Source organism: Eucyclogobius newberryi, unplaced genomic scaffold (genome assembly GCF_026437365.1).
Source record: "Eucyclogobius newberryi isolate DKJ021-1_F unplaced genomic scaffold, fEucNew1.0.hap1 SCAF_15, whole genome shotgun sequence".
NCBI classification, from domain to species: Eukaryota; Metazoa; Chordata; class Actinopteri; order Gobiiformes; family Gobiidae; genus Eucyclogobius; species Eucyclogobius newberryi.
Window position 1 is genome coordinate 25,909,480 of NW_027315779.1, and position 27,547 is coordinate 25,937,026.

A 27,547-nucleotide genomic window follows, 5' to 3' on the forward strand; every position below is an offset into this window, starting at 1 on the left:
GGAGAAACTGTGGCAGGAGGCAAACCACTATCCTGTGTTTTGGGACTGTCCTGTCGCTCAAAGATGTTGGACTGAAGTTCACGATGCACTGCAGACTGTCGACATTGCCATCTCTCTGAACTTTAAAACTGTGTGTCTCAAAACTCTTGCCATGGACACAAAAAAAGGATACATTTGGAATTCACTTTTGGAGGCAGGAAAATAGGCCATCACTAATAAATGGATGACACAAACACTACCAACGATCAAGGACTGGACCGACATTAAAAAAACATTTGGACTTAATTTGGAAATGGACAAATCTAACCGACTGTGGACCACCTGGAACTTAAAAAAATAACAATAATAATCATCTTTATCATGGTTGTGTTTCTTTTGTTAGTATATGTCTCTTTATATTATTATTTATTGTTATATACATTTTGCTCTCTGGTTCTGTTCTGTCTGTTATGTGTTTTACGTTTTAAGCATTTAAAAAAAGGAAAACACTTTGGGACTGTACAAATCCGCTCCAAAGCAAACCAGTGCAAACATGGCTATAGTGCACCTTTAAATCCGTACCAGACTTTTATTTGTCCCCATTTCTTCTGTAGAACTGAAAAAACAGCTATTTGTGTCCAGTCGACACAAGAATAGCGCTCTGATTGGCACTACGCGCCTGTTATAAAATTATCTTTTCACTCAACTTTAAATCAAACAACTCCAAGCATGTTTTGTTTGTTTGTGATGAGAACGTGCTGCAGTTAGTTTTGCTTCATTTTAGCTCAGTTTAATTCATAAATGCTGTAAATATCCATTTCATTTTGTCCATTTCTTGTGATACCATAGGATCATGACGCTCAAAAGCTCTAACCACTGCGCCACTGCTGCATATCCAAATTGATAGGCCGAACATTTGTAAAAAAATCAAGTTTTTGAAGTTCCAGCATAAGACAAGTTTGATTTATACCCAGCGTGGTAATATCATTCACAAGATTTGATTTATAAGCTAATGCTTTATGTCCCATTGAGTCTTTTTATTTAATGATTTGCTTCAATAATTCAACAAAAGTGCCCGAGCCGTTCACAAAGTATTTTTCCAATATCAAATCCAATTTAATTTCCATCTTCAACCTGTAATTCATTTTTGGGTGTCAGTCTTCATTTTTATATTCAAATGGTCCAAACTTACTTCAAAGCGATCACGAAAAAAATACGTCTAGCCTAATTAACACTGCCTCTCCCCTTGCGCCCCCTGCTGGCAACTGTAACATTGTTCAGGTTATTTTACTTTTAATTTTTAACCAGAACAGTTTCCATTCATTTTCCACTTAGTTTTCCTTCCATTAAAGCAGTTCTAATGGAATTCTTGCTTGTCTCCATGACGATAAACCTAACCATTCAACATAATTCTTTAGCCTTTAAGTGTTTTTGCCACTTGAAAAACCTGCATTCTCATTGTGAGCGGGGCCGCCTCGCCACAGACCTGACCTGTACCTCGGCTATGGCGATATTCAGGTTCAAAGCCGTACTGTGAAACATTCCAAGCAAAAACGTATCCATGGACACAAGCAGTCGACACACCTTTCTGTAGAAAAGTTCCGCGGTGCACCTTTATGAAGCTTGAATATCGAACTGTCCCGGACTTTTAACACACTGAACTTTTTCCTGCTTAGTTTCCACTCGTTTCCCTGTGTCGATTTCCTCATTTCCGTGCTCGTGTTGCATAGAAAAGCAGATCGGATCTTGGGGAATGTAATTAGACAGCTGCGTTATGGCCGGAGTGGAGGCGTGTTGCATCAGATAGGCTCGACTTGAGTGTGTGTGGTGTTTTAGTGGAGGATTAGAAGAAAATGATGGGCTGATAAACACATTTAGAGCCTGATGGACCGACTTGGCTGCGTGCTGACCTCGCCGAGCGCTGCGCAGATGTTGTATCGCCGACCCAATCATTAAAGGGCGTGAAAGTGAGCGGACAGCACTTTTCACATGAGATATTGCACGATTTGGAAGATAAACAACGATCTGAATAGTTTTATTTGATGAGCTTTGAATCAAATGAGGGGAAAAAAAGGAATAAATAATGTCATATATTTTTAATGATGTCTAGATGGACCAAATATGACAGCACAACACTTTGGTCAAAGAGAAATAAGAACATTTGTTAGTTTTTGTACCGTTTACAAACAGCATTTATTTACTGAGGTACTTTTGATTGCTAAAAAACATACATTATGTCCACTAACTCCACTTACTTTCTGATAGTTCCATCCATCTACTTTATTTATCAAGCTCATTTTATAAACAAGACTCAAGATCCCAAAAGTGCAGCACAAAAATGAAAAAAAGAATAACGCCGATATCACTAAGATTAGCAGAAAGAGAGAGGTACTAAAAACAACAACTTGAAACCATAAATAACATCAGAATACATACTTGTACTACCAAATTCAAAATGTAATTTGTTATTTTTTGAGGGGTCAACATTACTTAGACTTTTTTTTTTTTTTATTAATCATTGAATGTGTGAATTTTGTTTATTTATTTGTCCGTGTTTTTGTTTAGTTTTTAGTTTTTTCATTAATGGATCAATATTGGATAATATTGCACATCTTATTGTTGTGCTAAAATTTAAGATGAATAATAAAATTGTTTAAATTGTTTTTGGCCATGAGATAGTCCAAATACAAATGTCATACTTTTTATTATTATTATTTATTAATTTAATATCAGAGCATCCTTTCATCATGCTATAATTACATATTACCAGTGCATTGTATTTTTTAATGATTATGATTATTATAGGTCTGCATTACCTATTATCTATTAATTGCTATATTGACGTGTGTTGTTGCTATTGTTGTTGTTTTTTCCCCTTCATGGGCTATTGGATTATACTGCATATTTTACCGCTGTGCCAACATTTTCAGTTAAACACATACTCTACATATACAAATATCAGCAAAATAAAGTATATACAAAATACATGTATTTTTTTTATTTTATATTTCCGTGTTTTTATCAAAGCATCCTTCTATCATGAATTTTTTAAACTTTATTTATGGATATATATTTATGGATCTCTTTCGAGGGCACAGGGATGGCTGTTCTATAAACAATATCACAGTACATCCCACATCATACACTAAACACACAACAGTTGCCCTGCTCTACACATCCACTTCATCATTCCACCATTGCATTGTATCACCAACACATCTTTGTCCCTGGAGTGTAAAATGCCAACCTGGGTGAAAGACGTGCTGCAGACCTCTCATGTCCACATAATGAGGCTGATATGTGGTGCCCGGAGGGTGTTGTGTGCCGGACCATATGGGCGAGCACTCCAACGCCTCTCAAATGGGGTTACAGTCTGTCAATATCACCCATGCAGCGCGCCGTTACACTCCCGACTCATCCGTCCGCAAACACATTCTTCCTTCAGGGGATGTCATCGCTCAATGTCGTCTTCTTTCCGTCAGGCGGTGGAAGAGATTCAAGTCAAAGTAACGCAATCAACCAGAAAGACAAACTCACTGCTCATTGTCTGGCTGTCAGTCACCACGTTTACATGCACCGAGAACTCAGTGCGCGCTAAACAACCAAACTCAATTCGCCTTTGCCCCTGAAACCTGCCAGATCACTCTTGTTCCAGTCTACGGCGGGCAAAGATTAGCACTAAAACTTCGTCCGACAACTCGACAAGACATTGAAGCTCCGGTGGTTTTTAACTTTCATTTTAACGCAGCGACCAAGACAAAGCAACACGCGCTAGTTCACGACGGGGGGGACGTAGTTAGTCACGTCCACTGAACATATGTCTAATATTTTCTGTCAGTTTCTTACCTGCTGCAGTTGAATGTGATCGGCCAAACCAGTACCAAACCAGTATCACACCAGGACCGAACCAGTATCAAACCAGTACCAAACCAGTATCAAACCAGGACCGAACCAGTATCAAACCAGTATCACACCAGGACCGAACCAGTATCAAACCAGTATCACACCAGGACCGAACCAGTACCAAACCAGTATCACACCAGGACCGAACCAGTATCAAACCAGTACCAAACCAGTATCAAACCAGGACCGAACCAGTATCAAACCAGTATCACACCAGGACCGAACCAGTATCAAACCAGTATCACACCAGTACCAAACCAGTATCAAACCAGGACTAAACCAGTATCAAACCAGGACTAAACCAGGACCGAACCAGTACAGAACCAGTATCACACCAGTACCAAACCAGTATCAAACCAGGACCGAACCAGTATCAAACCAGTACCAAACCAGTATCAAACCAGTACCAAACCAGTATCAAACCAGGACCGAACCAGTATCAAACCAGTACCAAACCAGTACCAAACCAGTGCCAAACCAGGACCAAACCAGTACCAAACCAGTATCAAACCAGTACCAAACCAGTACCAAACCAGTACCAAACCAGTATCAAACCAGGACCAAACCAGTACCAAACCAATATCAAACCAGTACCAAACCAGTACCAAACCAGTATCAAACCAGGACCAAACCAGTACCAAACCAATATCAAACCAGGACCAAACTAGTATCAAACCAGGACTAAACCAGGACTAAACCAGGACCAAATCAATTGAATTGAACTGGATCAAACAAAGTACACCAGGACAAAACTGGGAATAAACTATATTCTAAGTCAACAAAATGTAGTCGACTTCTTAACATTAATCTCCATGGATTTTCTACCACATGTTCAGAGGATCAAATTTGTTCTTCGGGATTAAAAATGAATCTGTTTTCAGTCTCTTTCATTGGGGGATTGTCACCACTCGTCCATTCTGCTCCTTTTTATTGACTTTTTTAATTATTTGATGAAACATGTAGTCACAGTTTTAGTCTTAATTACATTTGATTTAGTTTCAGTTTTCACCAAACTTTTACTTTGGAACTACTTTAGAAACTACATGCGTGTTTAATTTTGGTATTGTCTGATTTTAATCGATAAAATGTCTGAAAAATGTAAAATTGTTCCTCGGACGTTTGGAGCTGTTGGATTGAAAAGGGAAACATTTTTTTCCAGATAGTTTCATTCTGCGCTTGTCACTCGTCCCATCTGCTCGTCTTTTGAACATTATCTGAAATGATCAGGCTATTTATTGTGTTGTGATTTTACATTTGGTTACATTTTCCTCAGCATACAGTAGATAACTGTTTCTCTGTTTGTTGTTGTTGTTTTAAATATATATATATATATATATATATATATATATATATATATAAATATATATATATATATATATATTTATATATATATATTTATTATTTATTTAAAAAAAAAAAAAACAGAACTAGACCAGCGCTTAAAAAGCCAAAATCAAAAGGAAATCATTTTGCTTATGTTTTCAAAGTAAAAGTAGATTTATTTTATTTATTTGAATGTCCAAAGTTATTTCAGATCAGTCCCTGACAGTCGGCTCTGTCTCCGTCATCCATTTCCTTATTTTTGTATGATTTTTATTTACCATTTTTTTTTTCTGCTGTAGCCAAAAGTATATTCCACATATCCATCAATACAATACATGTATACAAATCTACTTAAGCAAAGTATTGAATTATGGGTTGACAAAAAAATTATTAACTATAAACGTGGTGATTTTTATAAAGAACTGACGGTTTAAGTCAATCAATTCAAGTTTATACAAGTGTATTTTTGTTTGTTCAACTCAAACCCTTTATGCATGATGCCACCTAAAACATACTGTCCTCATCAAAAGTGTAGTGCAGTGGAAAGTACAGATACTTCCACTCAGACGTAGTGAAGTCAAAGTAAAAAGTATACACTGTGAAACATAACTAGAAAAATATCTAAATTTAAGGATCAATTTTAAACTTCTGTAGTTTACACACAAGTATTTTGTCATGTAATGTTTTGATGTAGAAATAAATTGTAATTTCTTGGTTCATTTTGTTGACACAAAGACATTTACTGAGTTAAAAAAAAAAAAAAATCTTAATTTGTTTTTCAGTTAACTTGATCAGACAAAAAATTTCCTTAAAATTTCAAATTTTGCCTAATTTTTTATTTTATTTTAAACTTGTTAAGTACAAGACTGGACAGTTTGGTGTGTGTAAGAGCTACTTTAAGTAGTCTCTACGGGAGAAAAGTGTGTTGTAGGAAAACATAAAATAATTAAAACATGTAGGAGCAGATTGGATGATTAGTGTATATGCTGAGAGCAAACTGACATTTTAATAAATGTGCATCACTGTCCATCAGTCATTCCCATCGTTGGAGTTTTACATCCCAGATACATTGTTGTAAAGTCCAATGGAATATCCCTGTCAGTCCGCAGTGCCTCAGTTTGACAAACAATTTCTCGCTCTACATTTCACGTCTTTCCTTGTTGAATGAAATACTAACCTTCGTTTCTGTCGGCCGCTTGTTTCAGGGCGAGCGCACGTCTTCACGCAGCAGCCCACAGACCTGGTGGTAGTGGCGGGACAGCCGGTGACCCTGCCCTGCTCCATACCCGGCTACCACGGCATGGTCCTGTGGCTCCGAGACGGCATGGCCTTGGGAGTCAACCGCGACGTGTCAGGTAGGACCGCGACTCCGCACAGTGATGACACCATTTGGCATGAGATGATTCATTAAAAACACATGTTTACAAGCCTTTAATGTGTGTAAATATATGTATATATTCAAGTTCCAAAAACAATAATATCTTTCATTCCATTCAGTTCATACACTTTGAATTTCCTCGGACAATGGAGGTTAGCGCATATGGTAACCTACAATCGTGCTGGAGTATATTCAACATTTTTACATCTGGCACCATCATTTCATTCCGTGGCAAGGCGGGTGAAGTGTCTTGCCCAAGGACGCAACAGCATTATGCCGTTTTCAGAGCTGTAATTCATTTCGACGGCGAGCTCTTTAGTATGTTTAGCTGTGCGATTAGCATGTAGCGGCGTCTCCTCACACAGAGCACAGTTTACTAAGCGCCTAATGACTTTAATGACTTACTAATTGACTCCACTTATTACACAGGCTGGACATGACCCGTGGGTGGCTGGGAGTCAATGGACTTTAAGGTCATTTCCCCCTCTCTCTCACCAGTAGAGAAAATCCATTGAATTTCTGCATGATCTGGATATTCAATGGATTTGTTATTTTTGTTCAATTTTAACAGCATTTTAACAGAATTTGTAAGATGACTTTAGAGGAGCTGAGTGCAGCCTACGCTCTTACTGAGTAAAAAAAAAAAAAAAAAAGAAACTACAATCATAACTGTTCCTTAACCTGAATATTGGGGACACATGCGCAATTTTTCTTCATTCTGATATGGTATGAACACTCGTATCTTGGCCACTGAACAGGCTTGCATTTGTTTGGAATAAAACATTTAAAGACACACGGTTTAACAGTATAAGTATAAGACAAATCCCCACTCAATTTCAGAACGATGTACCTGGGCTTCGAAACCCCTGCCATGGACATTATAGATGGATACCTTTGGAACATACGCGGAAAAGGCCATTACAAAAAAATGGATGACACAAACTGCACCGACGACTAAGGACTGGACAGACACCATAACTGACATACGGAGAACAGGAAAAAAACCACACGGACTCTAGAAATGGACAAATTTAAAAGAATCGACTAAATGGGACAATTATTTGGAAGCGTATGTGCCTTAATCTTTCTTTTCAGGGTGGCCTTTTTTTTTTAAATTCATATTCTTTCTCTCTCTAAGATTTCCTAGATCTGATTCCGTTTTTTCCTCCATCTGTTTTTTTTTTCTTCTCTCTCTCTTTAATCTATTCAATTTTTTTAAAGAGATAAAAGAAAGACAAATCCCGTGGTCATGGAAAAGATGTCAATGTGTGGATGAAATACATCTTAATATCAATAAACGTTTCCACAGTGAAGCTAAAGGCACCAAATATTAGAGCGAGTTACTTTTTTTGGTCAGGCAGTGTACTCTACATATACCAGTGGACTGGAAGGTAAAATCTTACATACTTGGAACAATGTGTCCTCTTCTTCCATGATAAAAGGGACAATTAAACTAAAATTGTCTTTTGTTTTCCATGTCATTAAAGTCACAAGACACAGTAACACAATCTCAACCGGGCACACGCTGTCCTCTGACCAACACTGTAATTAAAAGGTTCACGATGACATGGACAATATTCTAAAATTTCTATGTTTAAAATTGAGCTTCTGGCCAAGTATGTAAGTTTGCTGTTTTGACCTGGTTTATGGTTCATATCTCTTTAATTGCATGAAACGAAAACTGGCACGAAGTTCAATGTTTTTTCTTTCAGTATCAATAAAAAGTGGAATCATGTTTTCACAATCTGATCAGAAAGTGGTGCCATTATTCAACTCCAAATGCATATGAGATTAATATATACATCATCATAATGACATCATCACATTCTATAACATGAATGCAACTGATTAAAATATACGGCATGTTGGTTTACACAGGATTTCATTGGACAGTTTCAGGTATATGCTTCAAAATACAAGTGTTTCATTTGCATAATATTACATTCTCTACCTGAGAACATCGAGTGATTCTATTTGTCCAACTCTAATACAATGTTTAGTTAGTCTTGTCTCTTACATAATTGCATACAGTGTGCTCCTGGCCAAGAAAATGATTAGTTTTTTTAGCCTTACACTTTTACTTATTTGGAGTATTACAAAAACGTTCTTCAAAAAATAGACATTGGAGGACACAATATAATGTAGTATATTGGTTACTATTACTGGTACTTGATATAGATATTTAATGCAAAAGCTAAACTAATAGGATGAACACTATTGCTGCTCCCACTCTTTGTAACACAATGCTATCGTTTCCCATTCTCCCTATAACTCCATTTCCACATTTAACCTGGCAGCAGTGGTTCTACCCGGGTGACCACAACACTGACATCCTGATTTCTAATCCTCTTAAAGTGGACCATAAACCAGCCCAGCTCCAGGTAGAACCATCCGGGGCCCTTCTAGCCCCCTGCTCTCTCCTCTAATGCAATCCAGAGTTATTGGCTAGGCCCCAGCACTGATGAAATAAGACTTATACCTCTTACACAGACCCACCCCTCCAGCATGTTGTTCTGTTTCATCCATACCAACAGTGAATGCTATGTAATCAAAGAGAGCACATGATTTAAAGTGAGATGTCTGTAAGCACATGCAGATACTTCAGGGGCCTTTCTCAGATTAGAATGCAACACTGAATGAACAGAAGACGGCACTATAGTAGCTTACCACCACCACCATGTGCAGAGTGAATGAATAATACAACGTGAAGCATCTCTGAGTGTCTTGAATAGTGCTATATAAGTAGCATGAATTATTATGTATACTGTTTTGGGCCTTTGAACAGGCCCTTCAGTACATTTGCTTTGCCATCTCATGTTTTAAAACTTAAAATAATGTGTGTTTTCAAAACCACACATCACTTTCCATCCGTCAGGCGTTCCTTCATTAGGATTGGCGTTAGCGCTCCACCTACTGGCAGCAGAGCGAATTACCAAGGGGAAAAATAACTAAAACTAGCTTGCCCAGTTCGCACAGTTTAGATGTCTGTTGATGATTTATGAACTTGGACCTATGGATATGTATCTTTGACGTGACAAATCTGGTTTTTGAACAAATTTGAATCTTAAATTGTTTATTGAGGCTCGGAAAAGGTGCAAAAAATACAAGATAGTAAACAAAAATAATATAATTCAAGAGGAAACAACTCCAGGTAGTTTTCGATGTGGGACAAAGTTATGACCATTATGACATGGTTGAAAGCACAAAAAAGAAAAATGTTGCTGTTATGTGTGAAACGTGGTGAATGGTATGTAAAGTACTATGTCCACATATTGAGATTTGACCCATTTTTCAAGTAGGTCTATTGGGAAACTTGTCAAGAGCAGTGAGCAACCTCAGGCCAACCCTTCAACCAAGACCAACAAGAAAATTGTACAACTCAATCTCAATAAATCCGTCCAAACCTCCTCATCACTTCACATCCACAAACATGCAGACAGAGCAAAACGAAAAAACACTGAAATGAAATCACGGCACATCTAGTCCAAAGTCTATCAAAAAAGTCAATTTTCAAATTAATCAGAATTCCTTGATTGTTTGGGCAGATTTTGTCTTCCCTTTCTTCGTTATGGCTTTCTGTCCTGCTGCCAAACGTATAGGTATCCATATATTGTGTCCATGGCAGGATTTTAAAGGCCAAGATACATAGTTCTGAAGTCAAGTGAAATATTAATACTGAAAACAGTCTGCAGTGCATTGTTAATCTCAGTGCTGCAATATTTATGGACAATAAGACAGTCCCAAAATGTACATATTTGTGTTTTTCAAGACAAAAACACTGTGACTGAACTGAACTTTAAAGACACTGTGGCACATTCCAGCAGGTGACGGACCCTTAAAAGTGACATAATGCGGACTGTCCTGTTGCTCAAAAATCTTAGACTGATATTAACAATGCAGAGCAGTTTTTGACAATTCCATCCAATTTTAGAGTTATGTATTTGGGCCTCAAAACTCCTGCCATGGACACAGTAAATGGATACCGTTGGAAGGTATTTTTGGCAACAGGAAAAAAAGCCATCACAAAGAAAAAGATGACACAAATCACACCAAGGTCAAGGACTGGACTGATATAGTAACAGACATCGGACAAATGGAAAAAATGACATTCTGACTTAATTTGGAAATGGACAAATTTCAAAGACTTTGGACCAAGTGGGAATTTTGTTTTAATTCAAATGTGCAATGATTATGTTTCTTTGTACTTTTATTATTATTTTTCCCGCTCTCTGGTCATGTTCTGTTCTGTGTTTTATATTTATTATTATTTTTTTAAATGAAAGGGGAAAAACATAATGCACCTTTAACATACTAAATAGTAATTGTTTTATAACAACAATGAACCCATTTGTGTTTGGTTTATTTATTGTCCTCACTTTCTTTCCCAAAAGGTTTTAAAAGGAGCTTGACTGTAAATTCACACATAATTGCCGCCATTTTAAACTCTTATTATTTGCACCTTGTTCTAAAGTAGTTCCTCCTCTGAAACAGTTCCCTGCTGTTTAATAGTCCGGCACTAAAAGCAGTGTACACAGCAGTAAGTACTTAACCCGGCTGGTGGCCTTTGGAACCACAGCCCTCTCATTCACCCATGAGGAGGTCAGACCAGCCCATAGCCTCCACCAGGACAGATGGCTGGTACTCAATTATGTTTGTATGCAGAGGCTAGCCTGTGCTCTACTGGTCAGCTCAGCGCGTACATAACAAATATCATGTTTTTCAAGGTAGTTTTAATCATAAAGTATGCAAAATGTGTTAGTTTAATGCCATACTGTGGAAACCAACTCCATGGAGATAAGCAGGTGGGATAAACTCAACCTAAAGGGGATACAAACCTCTATGCACCTTTTAAGAGGGAAAAAGGACAGTCAAAATGTACAAAGAAATTAAAAATCAAATTGGATTTGCCAACCTTTGGTCTGTAACAATATGTGAGCTTAAAATTTGGAAAATACTTTCTTCCTCGTTGTATTTGCTTGGTTGCTTTCCCCTAAGTGTCTGAACAAATATCCAATGTTTTTGTAATTAAGAATAAATCCGGCATACAATTTGATTTGAAATGTTTTACTTCATTTTACCTTTTAAAATACATTTCTTGACTAATATCTTGGACCATTACTATGTACTTCTACAATTGTTGGTGCTTCTGGACGTTGAACAGGGCACAAACCAGGGCTAAAGCTGCGGGGGACGCGTATCCACTCAGCTGATGGGTTGACTGGTCAGGCTTTGGACAGCGTGTTGGAGATCGTACTCTCCTGAAGGACGTCCAAGTGAAGGGTGATGTTTCCAGCGCAGGCAGGGGTCCGCGCTTTAGCGGCTAATCCAAGAGCTTGTCCTGCTTTGACCCTTACGTAACCCCGTCTCTCATGTGGTGCGTATTCCTGTGGTGTGGTCAACGATGGAAAACATGTCAGACATTTTGAACATGTGCAGTATAAAAGGTTTAATGGGTCCAATATTGTTTTAGTTGTATCATGGATTTACTACGGCAGGCGGCCTGTTAACAAAAAAAAGCAGGAACATTAATTTGAGAATTTATTTGACTGTCTTGAGTGCTTTATTGCTCTGAAAGGTGTACTATGTAACTTTACCTGCTTGTCTCCATGGAGATGTTCCATGGAGATGTTATTGCTTTGCTGGAAATGTTGTACAGTGTGGCATTAAACCTACATATTATGTATATATTCAGTAACATGCTTTTTAATTATCAAAATACCTTGACAGTACCTTAACTCTTGCTTAAACTCAATCTTATTATGACATATGACAGTTTTGCAACAATATAACACAGTCATAATATGAATATGAATAGTTTACCCCAGGTGTCTACATTTTTTCCCTTCAGACAGTTTCTTTTACTAAACAGAAATGGTAAAGAACTGCCCTTGTTGGCGGTCACAAGAAATTGAGTTGATCTAACAATGACAACAAGTCAAAGACAAAGTTGGATGATTATAAAACGTAAATCATAATCCACTTATTCATGCACAAAGTTGGGCATCTCAATTATATGAATATGTGCAATGATAATAGGCACGTGATGAAGCAAATTTGAATTATCTTTGTAAATCTCCATTATCCTCCAAAGCAGCTTTCTTTTCTTTTCTTTTCTTTAAGCTTTACCCGTAGGCTTAATTTGGGACAGCATAGGGTTAAATTGGGGTGAAGAGCATGGAGGACATTCAGAACATTTTCAGAGCTAACATCACTAAAGACGACCTGCATATGGGCACTGGTTGAATCACCCGTTAAATATAAAGGTAAATGTCTTTCCTTGAAAATAATATAACAAGATTTATCCAAGAAAGTCACTTTAGGGTAAGTTGAACCGCCGAAAAATTACATTTCACATTTAATGATTACTTTCATAGTTTTTACATGTCCATTGGGGTAACAAATTAACTTAAATATATATTTTTAGATGCTTTATGTGTATTTTTTAGGTAAAAATTCAAAAGGTTAATATTTACTGCATCTGCACATTTGGTAAATTGAGCCAAAGGTCTTTTTTTCTTTTTTAATGCCCATTCCTCTAAAAGTATGAGTCTTAGAACAGTTTTAATTGTGTGTAAACAGTCAGAAAACATCCGAAAATATATGTAGAATGTTTTATTATATTCCGATTTGAGTGTTTCAATAAAAAAAACACCAATGCAAAAAGTGTTTCTCCTCACCCCAGCGTCCCTTATGTGCTGCAGTTTACACCACTCAACTACCAGGAAGCCCCAGCGACATCATTCCAATGACAGGTTTTGGAGTTTGTCCATCACAGAGCTTCCATTCAGCTCCTCTGACAGTCCGTCTCACTTACCCTGTCCACCAGCCATGTGCTTATTTTCTTGTTTGCTCCTCGACTCCGAATGTCACATTGTCACTTTTTTTATTTAATACTTCTCTATCCGCCGCACTAACCGTTGATACCAAGACTCCCTCTTTCTGAAATGACAGAAATCTCCTTGTCACAACGTCCAGCGGAGTCGCAAAAAGTCATCGCCGAAGAAGATGCAGTACAACATCTGCTCCCGGCCAGATGGTTAAATGTTTTGGCTCTTTTGCGGCGCATATGTGATTTGGTTTAACCTCAAGTTCGCTCAGTCTTTCTCTCCTAAGGCATTTTTTGGAGATGAGGATGCCCAAGGATCGGCCAGGGTCAAAATGTAGTTCATTTAGAGTTGGCATAAGTATCGCAAGCCAAATCATGTCAAGGATGTCCTTTATCTCTCACAATAAATTACACCGGGATTATAAGACCTTGTACGGAAAAAGGCTGTGGTTCAGATAATGGGCGCAGAATTCAAGTTGATCCTATTGCGTTTTAAAGACGTTACCAATATAATTATAAATGACACATTCAACCTTCTGAATCACTATCTCAAAAAAAAATCACACTACAGAAAAATCTTCAAAAAAAGACGACATATTTTGGTTAAGTTGGATCAAATAACGTAACCCTGACGCAATTCAATTAAAAAACACTTTATCTAGACACTGCCTTAAAGGACAAATATTATGGATTATTTGTATTTTTATTGGACTTTAACCATGTTCTTGATTACCCTTTCTCTAGAAATGACTTTTGGCTCCATCTACTGGCAGCAGAGGGGATTACTTAGAAGAGACAAACGCTAGCTTTCCTCCGACATGCTAATATGGCCACGCTGTTGTAATGATCGTGATTTGACGGATATGTGACATCACACATTGGGGAGCTTCAGAAAGAGTGTTTTTTGATGCTCGGAGGGAGAGGATTTTCTTAACAGGATTTATCAAACTGTATTATGGTAAATACAGGTATGTTTTTGATGAAGGAACAATGTTATGACATGGTTAAAAGCTCAAAAATGTTTTTTCATAATACGGGTCCTTTAATATGGATGCTGCTGATCACAAAGAGGTAATCAGGCTGAAAATAAATGCTACCAACTATAATATCATCTAAAATATATCAAATATTAAACTGAATTTGAAATGTTTTGCCAGGCATCAATTTTATTTTGCATTTGGATGTCCCAGCCTTAAAACCCCTGATGTAAACAACATGCTAGTCAAACACCACTTTCCCACCTTCAAAACATCTGTGTATGTCACCCAGCATGTTAACAGCCATGTAACCACGTAGCACCACGACAGCCCTGATTCCAAAGCCCTTCGTTTGACCCGGGCGCACATCAGACTCCATCCAAACCCCCGCGACTGCTGTGAAGTCCCCTCGGTCGTGTGCGCTGTCACAGCGACATATTTCAGCATGCTAACATGAGGCATTCCCCTGAAGACAGCGTCTACATTGGCCTCCTTTCCCGCGCTCCCATTTTGTCATCTCCACTGCATCTCTAATTGGGCCTCGGAGGACAATTCGCCACCATTACATCTTTTCTATTTCACCCAGGGGCCTTTCCATCGGTGTCACTGAGAACCATTACAACCAGGCTCTCCAGGGGATCCATGGAAGCCTAAAAACGGGGTGGAAAAAGTTCACAAGGGACTCTGTGGGAGATTTTTTGCAATGTGTGGTCCCTTTGTAGATGCGTGTTGTGCACCTGTCAAGATGTGAACAGCTCTTTCATTTGTATTCGCACATCAATGGTTAGTGTTTTTTTTTAGTTTTTATCTTCGCTCTGTCAATGGTGAGTGTTTATTTGTGAGGTGACAAGGTAATTGGCCTTTCTCGTCGGCACAAAGAGCCCTCAGATCTGACACGGTGCTGATGTTTAAACAGGTTCTTAAGGCTAATGAAGAAGGAGCAGGGATGCAGGTGCCGGGTGGCTGTGAAAGGGATAGTGGTACGTATGGACAGCAGAGTGCTACAGTGCGCTGAGGACGGCATATTGGCAAGGGAGTGACCACGGTAATGAGTGGCAATCAGCCTGAAGTTTCGCTTTTGGAGTATCAGTAAGCCGTGAATAACGATGCATCAGAAGAAAACAAGAATGTCAAGAATGTACAAGTAACATTATTGCCAATTTAAATGATGTGATCTTCTTGTATATCTTGGTTCTTGGTTCTATATCTTCTTGGTTATACAGAGTGATAAACATAGTTATTTCTTGGGCTGTAAACCAATGCTCATGCTTGCAATTTTCTTACTGCTCTTGTGTTCCCAGGAAACACCCATCAAACATTCCAATGCTCATGTAAATTCTAGCATCAGTGACCATGCTTTTAATTATCTTACCATATCAGGTGCCATTATCATTATTTTGCCTTTGGTGCATTTTTATATTATGACTGAACATTTATGGAAGTGGATAGCAGAGTAGGGTACAACTTTATAATAACCCACATCATAAAATGAAAATACACATATTTCCCAGCCTACTTGTCCATAAGGACTACTTTTCATTTCACCACAGACTTCCTTTCACCCATGGGCAGCAGTATTCTTTAAATTGGACTACCCATCTTCAAATAGGCACAATCCCAAAGACACTTATCATTTCGGCAATATCATACCAACATAACTAAAATGTGAAATGGTAACCGAAATGATATGAATTTTGAAGAGATAATATGGTCGTCTCTCTGAACCATTTCTATCTGGGGCTGTTCCCGGCTGAACAAACCCTCCCACGGGCCATATTCATGAACCGTTTTTGGGTCAGAGCTGACCGCAGGTTGGTGAAAAGATGGAGGGATTTCTCGACATGGAAATTACACAGGTAGACGTGCAGAGATTGTCATTTTATTCCTGATGATAAACCCGTATGATGTGGGTGTTATGAACAAAGACACTGGGTCAAATCAGAAGAGTGTCAGTAACGCTCTGTTTTCTGGTCCCTTGCCTCGTACCATCATGGCATTGTGGCAGATTTGAACATACTCCAGATATAATGTTCTTTTTTTTTTTTTTTTTGATGGGTCAAAATCAAAACATCTTCTTAAAACATATAATTAATTTTGTAGAAACAGAAACCAAATCTTATTGACCCATTACACAGTCCCAATTAATGAATGATTTAGAACTATTACATTTGCACTATAGCATTGGTATTTATACCTTAGAATAATAATAAATGATAATAATAATAATACATAATAATACATAATAATAAATAATAATCACTTAAATGTAAAGAAAAGAAAGTAATGGAACTGTGATTTCTGAACATTCAAAGTTGTACAAATGAGAAATTAACTAGATTATGGCAAAACACCTACGTAGACTGGGACTCGAACCAGGGATCTTGTGGTTGTGAGACAAGAATGCTAATTATGTCGGGATTGCAGTTACCTGGTCACTTATAATCAAGGACTTTCCAGTAAAGCAGGGGTTACCAAAAAGAGAACTATTTTGTTGTTGATGGTCATACAGTTAAAAATAAAACTACATGAAAAATAAATAATAATAAGTCAAAGACAGTGGTCGAAGCCTGGAGGGTTGATTCTGTCATTGTGCCCACTTTGCCCACCTGGCCAAGTGTAAATCTGGCATGTTTCATCAATTTTCCCCAGGGCCAGAAAATTGTTTTCTGCCAACTGGACAAAACTTTTAAAGGACAGATACTATGCACTCCTTGTATTTGTATTAGCCTTGGCTGCATAGGGAATTACTCAGGTTAATAATAAACAACTGGAAAGTTTTCACAGAGATGCTAGGTAGCCATGCAGTTGTTCCTATTGTAATTAGACGGGAGCATAGCACGAGTCTGCAGATGAATTATGAACCCACAGATCGAGAAGACGTCACTTATCGGGGAAATTCAGAATAGAGTGTTTTTGACGCTCGGAGGGGAGAGTAGTTTATACAACAGGATGAATCAAACTAGCGTGAATGAAGCTAAGTGCTATTTCAGGTATTTTTCATGAGGGAACAATGTTAGAACTCGGTTAGAGTCTCAAATAAGTCAGTTTAGCATTAATATGTCCTTTAAGAGTGAATATGTTTTGATTCACCTAAATTAATTCACTTAACGTCACTGTCTTATGTTTGTCTGACGGGAGTGGGTAACTACACAGACACTAACTAACCTGAGTTGTTAAAAGTAACTTAAGACTATTGAACTACTAAGGCGTGAAGTGTCACCAGGGTAACTCTTGGCATAACCATTCTTACCCTAATGTGTCATCTACGTATGGTTTTGTTAGTTTTGAGGACGGAGTTGTAAATGGGTGACAGATTCACACAAAAACACTTTTTTCCAGTTGACAAAATTCAGTTCTCTTGGAAAAATAATCATATAGTAGTGCCAGGCATTATTATTAATATTATAAAATCTAAACGTTGCACTCGGCCCTGTTAAGCACGTTTGTTGATTTCAGTATTTTCCTAACTGCTTCTTTTTTTGTTTTGCTCATTATTAATAATATCTTTAACCTAATTTGGCTATGACGCACTGGTCCACTCAAAACACTATTCATCAACATGGGACACAATATGGCCGACAACAAAAAGTAGTCCATCAAGAGGACGCAGTGGCCCAGTGACCAAACTCTCGAGCATTAATCCTCATCACTATTGCACGTTTGTATTATAATCCATATTAATAGCCACCAGCGCTATCTTCGGCTAGCGCTAACCCATTCTAATTCCTTTCACTTTCTCTCAAATCATTATTATGCGACCGTACCTGAACTAATTCCTAGTGGGGCATTATCAGCAAACCTGCCATGCTCGCATAAATGTCTGAATAACAAATCAATGCAAAACATTCAATTAACAGGCTATCTAATTCTCCGCAGCCTCCACGCGCCCACGTTTTATAGCTCGCAGCCTCAACTGACAATTTAATGTCTAATAATTAATAAAAATCACCTTTGCTTATGGTTGTAATTAATGTTCAGGGTAAGAGGCTTCACGGCTTTACGCTGGGAAGACATAGCACATAGATCAGAGTGAAAGAGGACGCTGGGATCATTATTCTTGCTTAAATTGTATCCTGTTATAATGTAAATGGATTCTATTTCTGTTCGCTTTGGCGACGTATGTGATGTATATGTTTCCGGAGATAAGTAAAATATGAATGTTTCAAAGGATAATGCATTTTCTCTACGGAAAGTTTAGCTAAAGAAATGCATAGGGTTTAGCATAAGACAAATGAGAGCAGAGGGTCTGATTTAGGCGAGATAGAACTATTAAGTTTGGACTGATGTAACTAACTAGAGCAAATGGATTGAGTATTATTAGGCATATTTGGATCATTATTTGTGTGTACATTTTGCTTCTTCATTCTGTTACTGCTGCTATTACCGTATTTTCCACACTATAAGGCGCACTGTCAATGAATGGTCTATTTTCTATCATTTTTCATATATAAGGCGCATCAGACTATAAGGCGCATTAAGTGAAATGAAACATGTACAACACAAAATCGCTTCCAGGTCAGTAAGCACAACCAAAATAAATCCATATATAAGGCGCACTGGATTATAAGGCACACTGTAGTTTTTTTGAGAAAATGAAAGGCTTTTAAGTGCGCCTTATAGTGCAAAAATTACGGTATACTTCATCGTTGGAACATTTCAATTTCCCCATTGTGTGACGAATGAAAGTTTTCTATTGCGGTTTTTGTGTCGCAGAAAACTTTTAAAACGGTTTAACTTCAAACAGTTGGATAACATATAATAATGACATAACTTAATAAAGCATGGACCTTTTACACCTACATTCTATTGTGGAACTATAGAATACAATGGAGATGGTTAAATGCTGATGAATGAAAAGAGAAAAAATAAGATTATATAAGTCATCCACTGAATACTTGGAATACAATTCACATTATGGTTATAGAATACAGCATTACGTGCCATTACGAAGATGTATGTTGTTTTGTGTTGTCTCTTTGGAGGAAATGATTTCACCCCCCAGAGAAATCACCTCTCAAGTGGATCAAGCAGTCCTTCTGTCTTCGCCAACTTTTTTGTCTGCAGGAAACTTGTAAACACATTTATAATATGGAATTGCTACCATCAGAAGCAATATTATTTAACAGATGTCTTCAATTGTTATATGCAAATTGCAGTGTTGGCAGCACTGGCTTACTATAAAGCACTGATTGTTTTTCTTACACATAATTTGTTCCCTCATTTCTTTTGTTTTGTTCCCCCTATAAAAAAACAAACAATGTGTCTGCCCATTTGGCTCCTCTGTGTTTTTAAAGTCCTTCCAATTCGCTGCCACAATGTATAAAAACAATACATCTTTAACACTTGGATTGCCAATATATTGTTCACTTTGGCCTCAAGCAAAAGTGGAAAAATAACAAACATCACAAAGGTATTACCAAATGTACTTATTTATGTTTATAGATATATATGTGTACTTATTACGTATTTGTTTATTTTCACCAAAGGCAGGAGTACCACCCACAGCTCAATTGCACTACTTGTTACTGCAATAATAAACTTGGTTGTAAAGTGAACAATAGCAAGAAAGTCACAGGTTCAATTCCCAAAGATCTCGTTGCTAACATTGGTAACATTTTGCTAATAGCTAATAAATTGGCAACCACATGACTACGTACAACTAGACAAAGTTTAAAAAAAAACAACTGTATTAAAGCTGCACTATGTAACTTTTGTCATGAGCAGTCCACCAGTTTAGTTCATTTAATCTAGTTTAGTTTAGTCAGTTAATTAGTTTGTTTGCTATTTGTAGGTAGGAAGACATGTGTAAAAAGCTCAATGCACAGGAAAACATAAAAAAATGTTTAAAATTTACGTTACAAAACACTAAAACTACCCAGAAACCTTTTGACTCTGGGAAATAAGCAAGCTAAAAAGATTAAGTTCAATCAAATATATATTACAGTGCTAGGGCAAAGTTCTAAAAGTGCTTGTGAGAAGAAACTTTTAACATGACGAGATGTTAATTGAATTTATATATTTTTAAATACTTTTTTATCCCCATAGTTGTTACCGTAGCAACCACTGTTCTTACTGGGCTTTACATGAGCTGCGATGTTGGACAATATGACATAAAACTCGATTGAAACATTCACACAGTGTGCCTTTTTTGTCACTTCTGCTATAAGATTTCCACCCAACGATTTCTCAGCCAAACGTTTGCATGTGTGGTCAGATGTGTCCAGAGCGTAACTTCAAATCCAATAAGGCCCTGACAACCATGAGAATGCACTGGCAAGGCAAGTGGTACCACACCAGAGGCTCTGTGTTTGCTTTGTCCCATTCTTTGTACTGAGAAGATCTCTGTGGAGCATGTGTTGGCATCTGAGTAACTAAAGACCATACTAACCCTCAAGGCAGGATTTGTTATTGCTTCATACTTTGCGCGCAGTCGGTGCAGCAAAATACCACCCGGAATCACCCCGGGCGAAGCTTTCTGCCACTGATTAATAGAATTGTGAATACAGTCATTGAAAAATGAATCGCAAAATGAATTTTAGGGAAAAGAAATATTGGATAATTTCCAGATGGATGTCGTGGTGTTACGCTCGTAAATGACCCACTTTTGGTGTTTTGTTGCATGGTTTCGGAGCGTATTCCCAAATGCGGCATGTAATGTAGCATGGAGCGGAAATGCTGCCGGGGCAAATTGGATCATCTGTGTTGATACAGTGGCTGGCAAATATAAACTTAATATGGATTTATTTTGTCTTTTTTCATATGATAGTTCAAAATTAATAGAAAAGGATGTCAACTCAAGCTGTGTAAATGTACCAAAAATACGTTAGAATGTTACTTATTAATTAATGGGGTAGGACAAAACACATTTCCCCTGAGGCGAGACACAAGATTGGGTCCAAGAGAATGAGATTTTTGCTTTATAAACAGTAATAAATTGTCTAGTTCATTTCACAGTTTTGGCCTTACAGTTCATTATAGCACTGCCTTTTGAACTGCAACTTCTCAAAACATTAACGCCAGAACTTAAATCTTTCATTTTGTCTGAGCCATTATGTAAACAGCCAGAAGTAAACCCATAATAAATTGCTAAAATAGGTTTTGGGATGAGAATGTGTTGGCCTCTGCTTTGCTTAGGCATAAAAAAAGCAGTTTTAAAGTTGTGAAAAATATATGAATGTGAATACTACCAATGTGCCAAAGGTATGAGTTACAGTAGATAGATTTAAATAACTATTTCCTCCTTCACAATTTGAAAATGATGTACCCCAGCTTTACGTGGTTTGGAAATATAGGTCTAAATTAGGGCTGTTTTAAAGATTATGTCACAGTTTTAGCATTAGTAACAACTGAAAGCCATTTATTCACTTTTATACAGTGCAATTGATTACAGGAATTTAATTTAATCCAGGAATCATTTCCTTTTCCTTGTATAATCAACAATACAGCAACTTGACAGAAGTGACAATGTATGTGTTGAACCCCAAAAACATCCTGTCTTTTTATCTATTATGTATTATTCATTTATTTTTTCATTAAAACCTGTTCTGTGGTGACACACATTGGAGGCTGCTCATGTCATGTGTGTTTCAGGCATCATTAGCATATTGGGGTCATGTTAAATCCCCTTAAAAATTAATGAACCGCTGGCCTATTTATTGAAAGACCGTACTATGTGTTTAAAGTGCCACGATCATCAACTTTATGAACGCCAATTTCAATTTAGTTTTTAGTTACACAGACTTAAAAAACGAATAATTATAAAATAAAGTTGCCCTGTATTTTTCACTGTGAAATTCTGGCAACACTGCTGACAGTTTGTCTGTGTTTCACTGTAAAATATTAAGTGTAGCGACCTAAATTCATAAACAGATGCCCTGTATTTTTTACTGTCAAATTCTGGCAACCTTACTGCCAAATTTCTACTGTAAAATGTACTGCATGACACTTTTTTTTGCCAGATTTTCTTTGTAAAGAATACAAGGCATTTATTTATTTATTTATTTTTCACTACACTGTACTTTATACTGTGGACATTTGGCAATCGAAGCCGCCATTTTCTTGAGTTGTACTGTATTTTTTAGCAATATGGCAAATTTTACATTTATATTTGTGTCATGCTACGTGAACTGTAGAATTTATGGTTTGTTTTGAGATAATACTTGTTGTTTTATATATTTTAAGACAATATCTATTATCTATAGATTTGACAGGAAATGCAATATTAGTAGATTTTACATTGAATAGGTACAGTATATAATGGATGCTTTTAATCTAGCGTAAATATGATTGCAAAACCCCTGTATATATATATATATATATATATATTTTTTTAACTGTAACTATATATATATATTTTTTCAACTGTAACTATCAACCTCATCACAAAATGTATCTATTTTTTTTTTTTACAAAAATTACGTCTTTTCAGCTTCAACCCATTTTGAGATGATCCCTAAGCTAATATTAAATACTTCTCTGGTTAGTTCTGACACAAAGCTAAAGAATAATCCATCTGATCCCACAGCTGTTTTTAACAATGCCAAACATTTCTCTTGCTAATCTTTTTTTTTTGTTTTCCATTGTTGCTCCCCTGGCCTGCTCTCGTGTGTACATGTAATCATCCTGCCCAGCGGGAGGTGCTCCTGCCCTTGCACAAATGGCTCTCTCGTCACCACACTAATGAACCGCTCTGATCCAGTAAACACCAATTTACACAACCAAACTTTTGTTATTTGGCCTCTTAACTTTTCTTGCCTTGTTTACTCCCAACTCCATGCAATTATTAGATTTTCCAGTCACCTCAGCTCACTAACGTGTAACAGCGAATGCTACACCTTCAAGCTAATAATGTTGCAAATTAGCCTTGATTCTAGCCGTGATGAATTGTTATTTAAAAATTGGGTCAAAGCGATGTATTTGCGATGCAGTTGGATTTGCGATGCAGTTGGGTGTAATGAGAGGGCATTTTGTATAAGCGTCATTGCAACGCTGCCGATGTTAGCAAGGGGCTTCCCAAAATGGCCCTGGCCCATTGATTGTGGGTCAGTAGAATAAATAGCTGTATTTTAGATGGAATCAATAAGCATTAATGTTATTTACTTTCCCCATTTGGCTGTAATGGACCGCCATCTCTCCTCCCCTCCCATCTCCAGACAATTCGCTCAATCTCTCTTCTGTCTCCCTGCCAACAAGCTGACCTGCATGAATACAATGCAAATACACTCTTCCACTTCCATTTTACGCAGTATTACCTTTTCTTTTTTATACACACCTTTGCATTTATTTCCTGTAGTAAAGCTTGAAATAATGTAGAAGTGTCCTGACGTTAGTTAGCCTAAAATTTGTCAACACTAATGGCCAGCAGAAGGTGCTAAGGTCGATGAAAAGTGAAGTGTGAAGCTAAAAATAATAGGAGCTAATGTTGGAATGGTCAGACTGCGCACTGGAAGCTGTTCTGGCACTGACATGTTCAGAACAAGTAAATGGAGTTTAAAAACATGGGGAAGCTTCATGGATTGCATTATCATTATAGCGTTTTGAGAAGAGGGAGATGGACTATAGGGCTGTCAAACACTACCCAGACACTAATCTAACACTATTATCGAACAATGCACTTATTTAAACAAGTACTGCATGATATTAAAGCAAACTGAAGTACCATGAGAACCTTTGCTGTAGCATTTCAACAAACAAACATATGCAAAAGAAAAGAAACTAAGACAAAAAACAAAGCCGAGCGGGACCAGAGATAAGTAAGGAATACAATTAGCAAATTAAGAGGTGGCATCTAAAGAAAAGAGGGGTTAAATCAGTCTATGTCAAAAGTCCTATTTTGTCCATTGTTTATTGAAATTACCTTTTTTCAAATCGAGTTCAGCTTTTCACGTTTTAGAACTTAAAATAGTGGATGTACACACAAATCTATCAGCCAGGCATTCCCTCATCCGTACTTGGTGTTTGCACTCCATCACCTGGCAGCACAGGGAACTACCATGGGAAAAAAAACGATATGCTAATGCAAGCATGCAGTTGTAATGAATGTGATTTGAATACAGAGTCTGGTGATGAGTTATCGACTGTAAAACAAGAACAGGACACTTCCAGATTTCTATCTTCGATGTCACAGATCTGGGGAATTTGAGTGTTTTTGAGTGCTCAGCATGGATCAAAGGGAGATGACCTCGTAAAACAGGATTGATGAACCACAATGTGGTTAAAAGCTCAAAAATGGTCCTCTATTTCAGAACGTGTGTATGACCACATGGTAATCACTATCAGTTGAGTTTAAATACCGTGTTGGAGCTGACAGATCATCACCTGCAGCAGCTACTGTATTTGCTTAGCTTAATCCAATTGGCAACTTTTTGGGGGTGTATTAAAGCAATATATTGTGTTGAAAGTGGAGGATGTTCTTTTTATTGTTGCGATATCAAAATCAATATTGATTATCAAGCATTTTTCTTAGCATTGAAAATAAGTCGGACATTTTTGAATTGTAACTACAGAAATAATTCTGTCATGTTTTAGAATAACATACAAAATAAAATGTAGAAATGACGTCAAACATTTAGTTTAACAAAATACAGGCCCATTAAACTTCCCCCGCAAACACAGAAAATGCTATATACTTCTATTTCCTCAGCAGCCTTCCCTTTCATCCATACTGCTTTCATTGACTGGACATGAGGGTAGAAAGGATAAGAGATAATCCACTTTTCAAAGGCGCTCTTTGTCCAGGAGTGGTTGGATCTCTATAGGAAAAACAGCCCACTTGAATGTGTGTTGGGAAAAGGCAGAGGATTTCAGGGGCTTTACGTGTGTGTTGCTTAGCTCATATAGTACCGTGCATTTGGCACCTCGCAGAAAAGACAAAACCCGTCTCAAAATGGATTCACATCTGGCTGCTGTGATAAAGTGCAGGTGGTAATTGTAAAATGAAGTGAAATTGGTTATGATCCTACTCTAATCTGATTGTTTAAATGAAATACCATTCATTGAGATCCAAAAAAATCTAATCTCATGCATATTTATAGCAGAAGCTTTAGAACCACTTAAGATAAGAAATCCAAGCTATCCATTATAGGTCAATTGGTGTGTTAAACAAATTAAAACTGCTGGTCATTTTTATGTCAGATAACCTTCCAGTTGTAGTCTTTCACAATACTATGGTTCTAGTGGGCATTGGTGGGTTTCGACAGTATCCAGTATCCTGAACAAACTGGCAACTTTCTAGTCTGAATGCAACACTTCCAGACGCTGTCACAATCCATCCATCTTATTCTGCTTATCCGGGGCCGGGTCGCGGGGTCAGCAGTCCAAGCAGGGACTCCCAGACTTCCCTCCCCCAGACACTTCCTCCAACTCCTCAGGGGGGATCCCGAGGCATTCCCAGGCCAGCCGAGAGACATAGTCCCTCCAGCATGTCCTGGGTCTTCCTCTTCCCTGTGGGACATGCCCGAAACACCTTCCCAAGGGAGGCGCCCAAGAGGCATCCGGAACAGAGGCCTGAGCCACCTCAGCTCTGGCTCCTCTCGATGTGGAGGAGCAGCGGCTCCACTCCAAACTCCTGCTGTGTTACTGAGCTCCTCACCCTATCTCTAAGGGAGAGGTCTGACTTACTGCCGGCAATGCGAACACAGCTCCTGCTCCGGTCATACAGGGACCGGACAGCCCTGAGCAAAGGGCCCCGGACCCCATACTCCCAGAGCACCCCCCAAAGGACACCCCGAGGGACACGGTCGAAAGTCTTCTGCAGATCCACAAAGCATATGTGGACAATCTGTTTTACAAAATAAATAGCAAATTGTACATATATTAACTAGCACCCATTACGCAGTTTTTGATAGCATAACATCATGTTGTTTTTAATGCAAAGGAACCCCCAACTCTTTACTATTTTATCAAAGGAATTTGAAATAGGTGATTCACTAACACAAATAATAAGACTAAAGTACAAAGTCTGTAGCCTAGAGGAGGAACGATCCGACAAGCGGTGACATTAGCTTTGACGGCCCATTACATGTGCATCTGTGGTGCTGCGTGAAGAGGATACAGACAGTGCTGACTTCATACATATGGTTACGGGTTGGTGGGGGCAGTCTGAAATCTAATATGTCTGCTTGTGAAGTGCACGGTAGTTGAAGGCTCTGAGTGGGGCCTTAGCCAAGCACAAAATGACAGGAGCGAGAAACCCTACACACACGCGCTAGTGCTGAGGAGGGAAGATCGCTACGCAAGACAGTGCCTGCCCGGGAGCATGAACAGGCTGCTAACTCATCACTATAGAACCAAAGGATAATTAAGCATGTAAAAGGAGTTGAAGACAAGCATTTCACAGTGATGAATGAGCTACAGTCTTTCCAAAATTTTGAGTGTTGTCTGGATATCCAAGAAATGTAGAAAGGTTGCTTCAGTTCCAGTGCAAAACAATGTTGCTGAGCGCTCCAATTTCCTCCAAAGTTTGGGGCTGCCAGGTTTTAAGAGAGCCATAAAAAAAAACTAAGATAGAAAACTTTCAAAGGTGTGCCAGGCACACCACAATACACTAAAATAAAATGTGTTTAAACATGTGTTGCCTCAGTAATTAACTGTTGACAGCTAGTATTTCAGTCATTATTCTGTCTATTATTAGCTACTGAAAAAAGGCAAAAAAACACCTTTTTCATGATTTAAAGTGGCACTCACAATCAAGCTCCAAAAAAATGCTACCGGCGAAGCACCCTTGGCAATTCTGTCGACATTTCTTATTTGCAGAATAGATTAATCGTCATGCTTGATATTCTTGACCATGAGCAGTTGGAGATCTGGAGTCTCCAAGTACTGTGCTGAAGTGGCCCACAGCTCCGGGCTTGTTACCACAGCCTAATTGAGTCAGATGCAAATGACAAATTACCCTCAGGAGCACTAAATTATACACTGCCATGATTTACTATTGCTATTGACTATTGAATCAATTGCATTGGTAAACACATCTGTCTCCCCCGATTGACATTGTTTATTTATCTGGCGATCTACTCCGACAAAACTTCATCATTCTCATTTCTGGATAAGCGTACTCATATGCATTATACAGGTATACAAGAAAAAGAGGAGTGGGGCCAAAACAGGTCCTTGTGGTATTCCTTGGGTTAAGAATATCTCATTTTTACCTCAGAACAAAAA

General features: G+C 38.0%; 1 protein-coding gene across 3 annotated transcripts in view; it reads left to right on the forward strand.

Moving 5' to 3' along the window:
• Window positions 1-27,547, forward strand: part of LOC140361184 (kin of IRRE-like protein 3) — a 446,443-nt gene that overhangs the window by 265,568 nt on the left and 153,328 nt on the right. For all 3 annotated transcript variants that reach the window (XM_072446900.1, XM_072446902.1, XM_072446901.1), the window contains exon 2: window positions 6,411-6,560. In XM_072446900.1, the coding sequence (XP_072303001.1) occupies window positions 6,411-6,560 (150 nt within the window). The remainder of the gene's footprint in view (window positions 1-6,410; window positions 6,561-27,547) is intronic.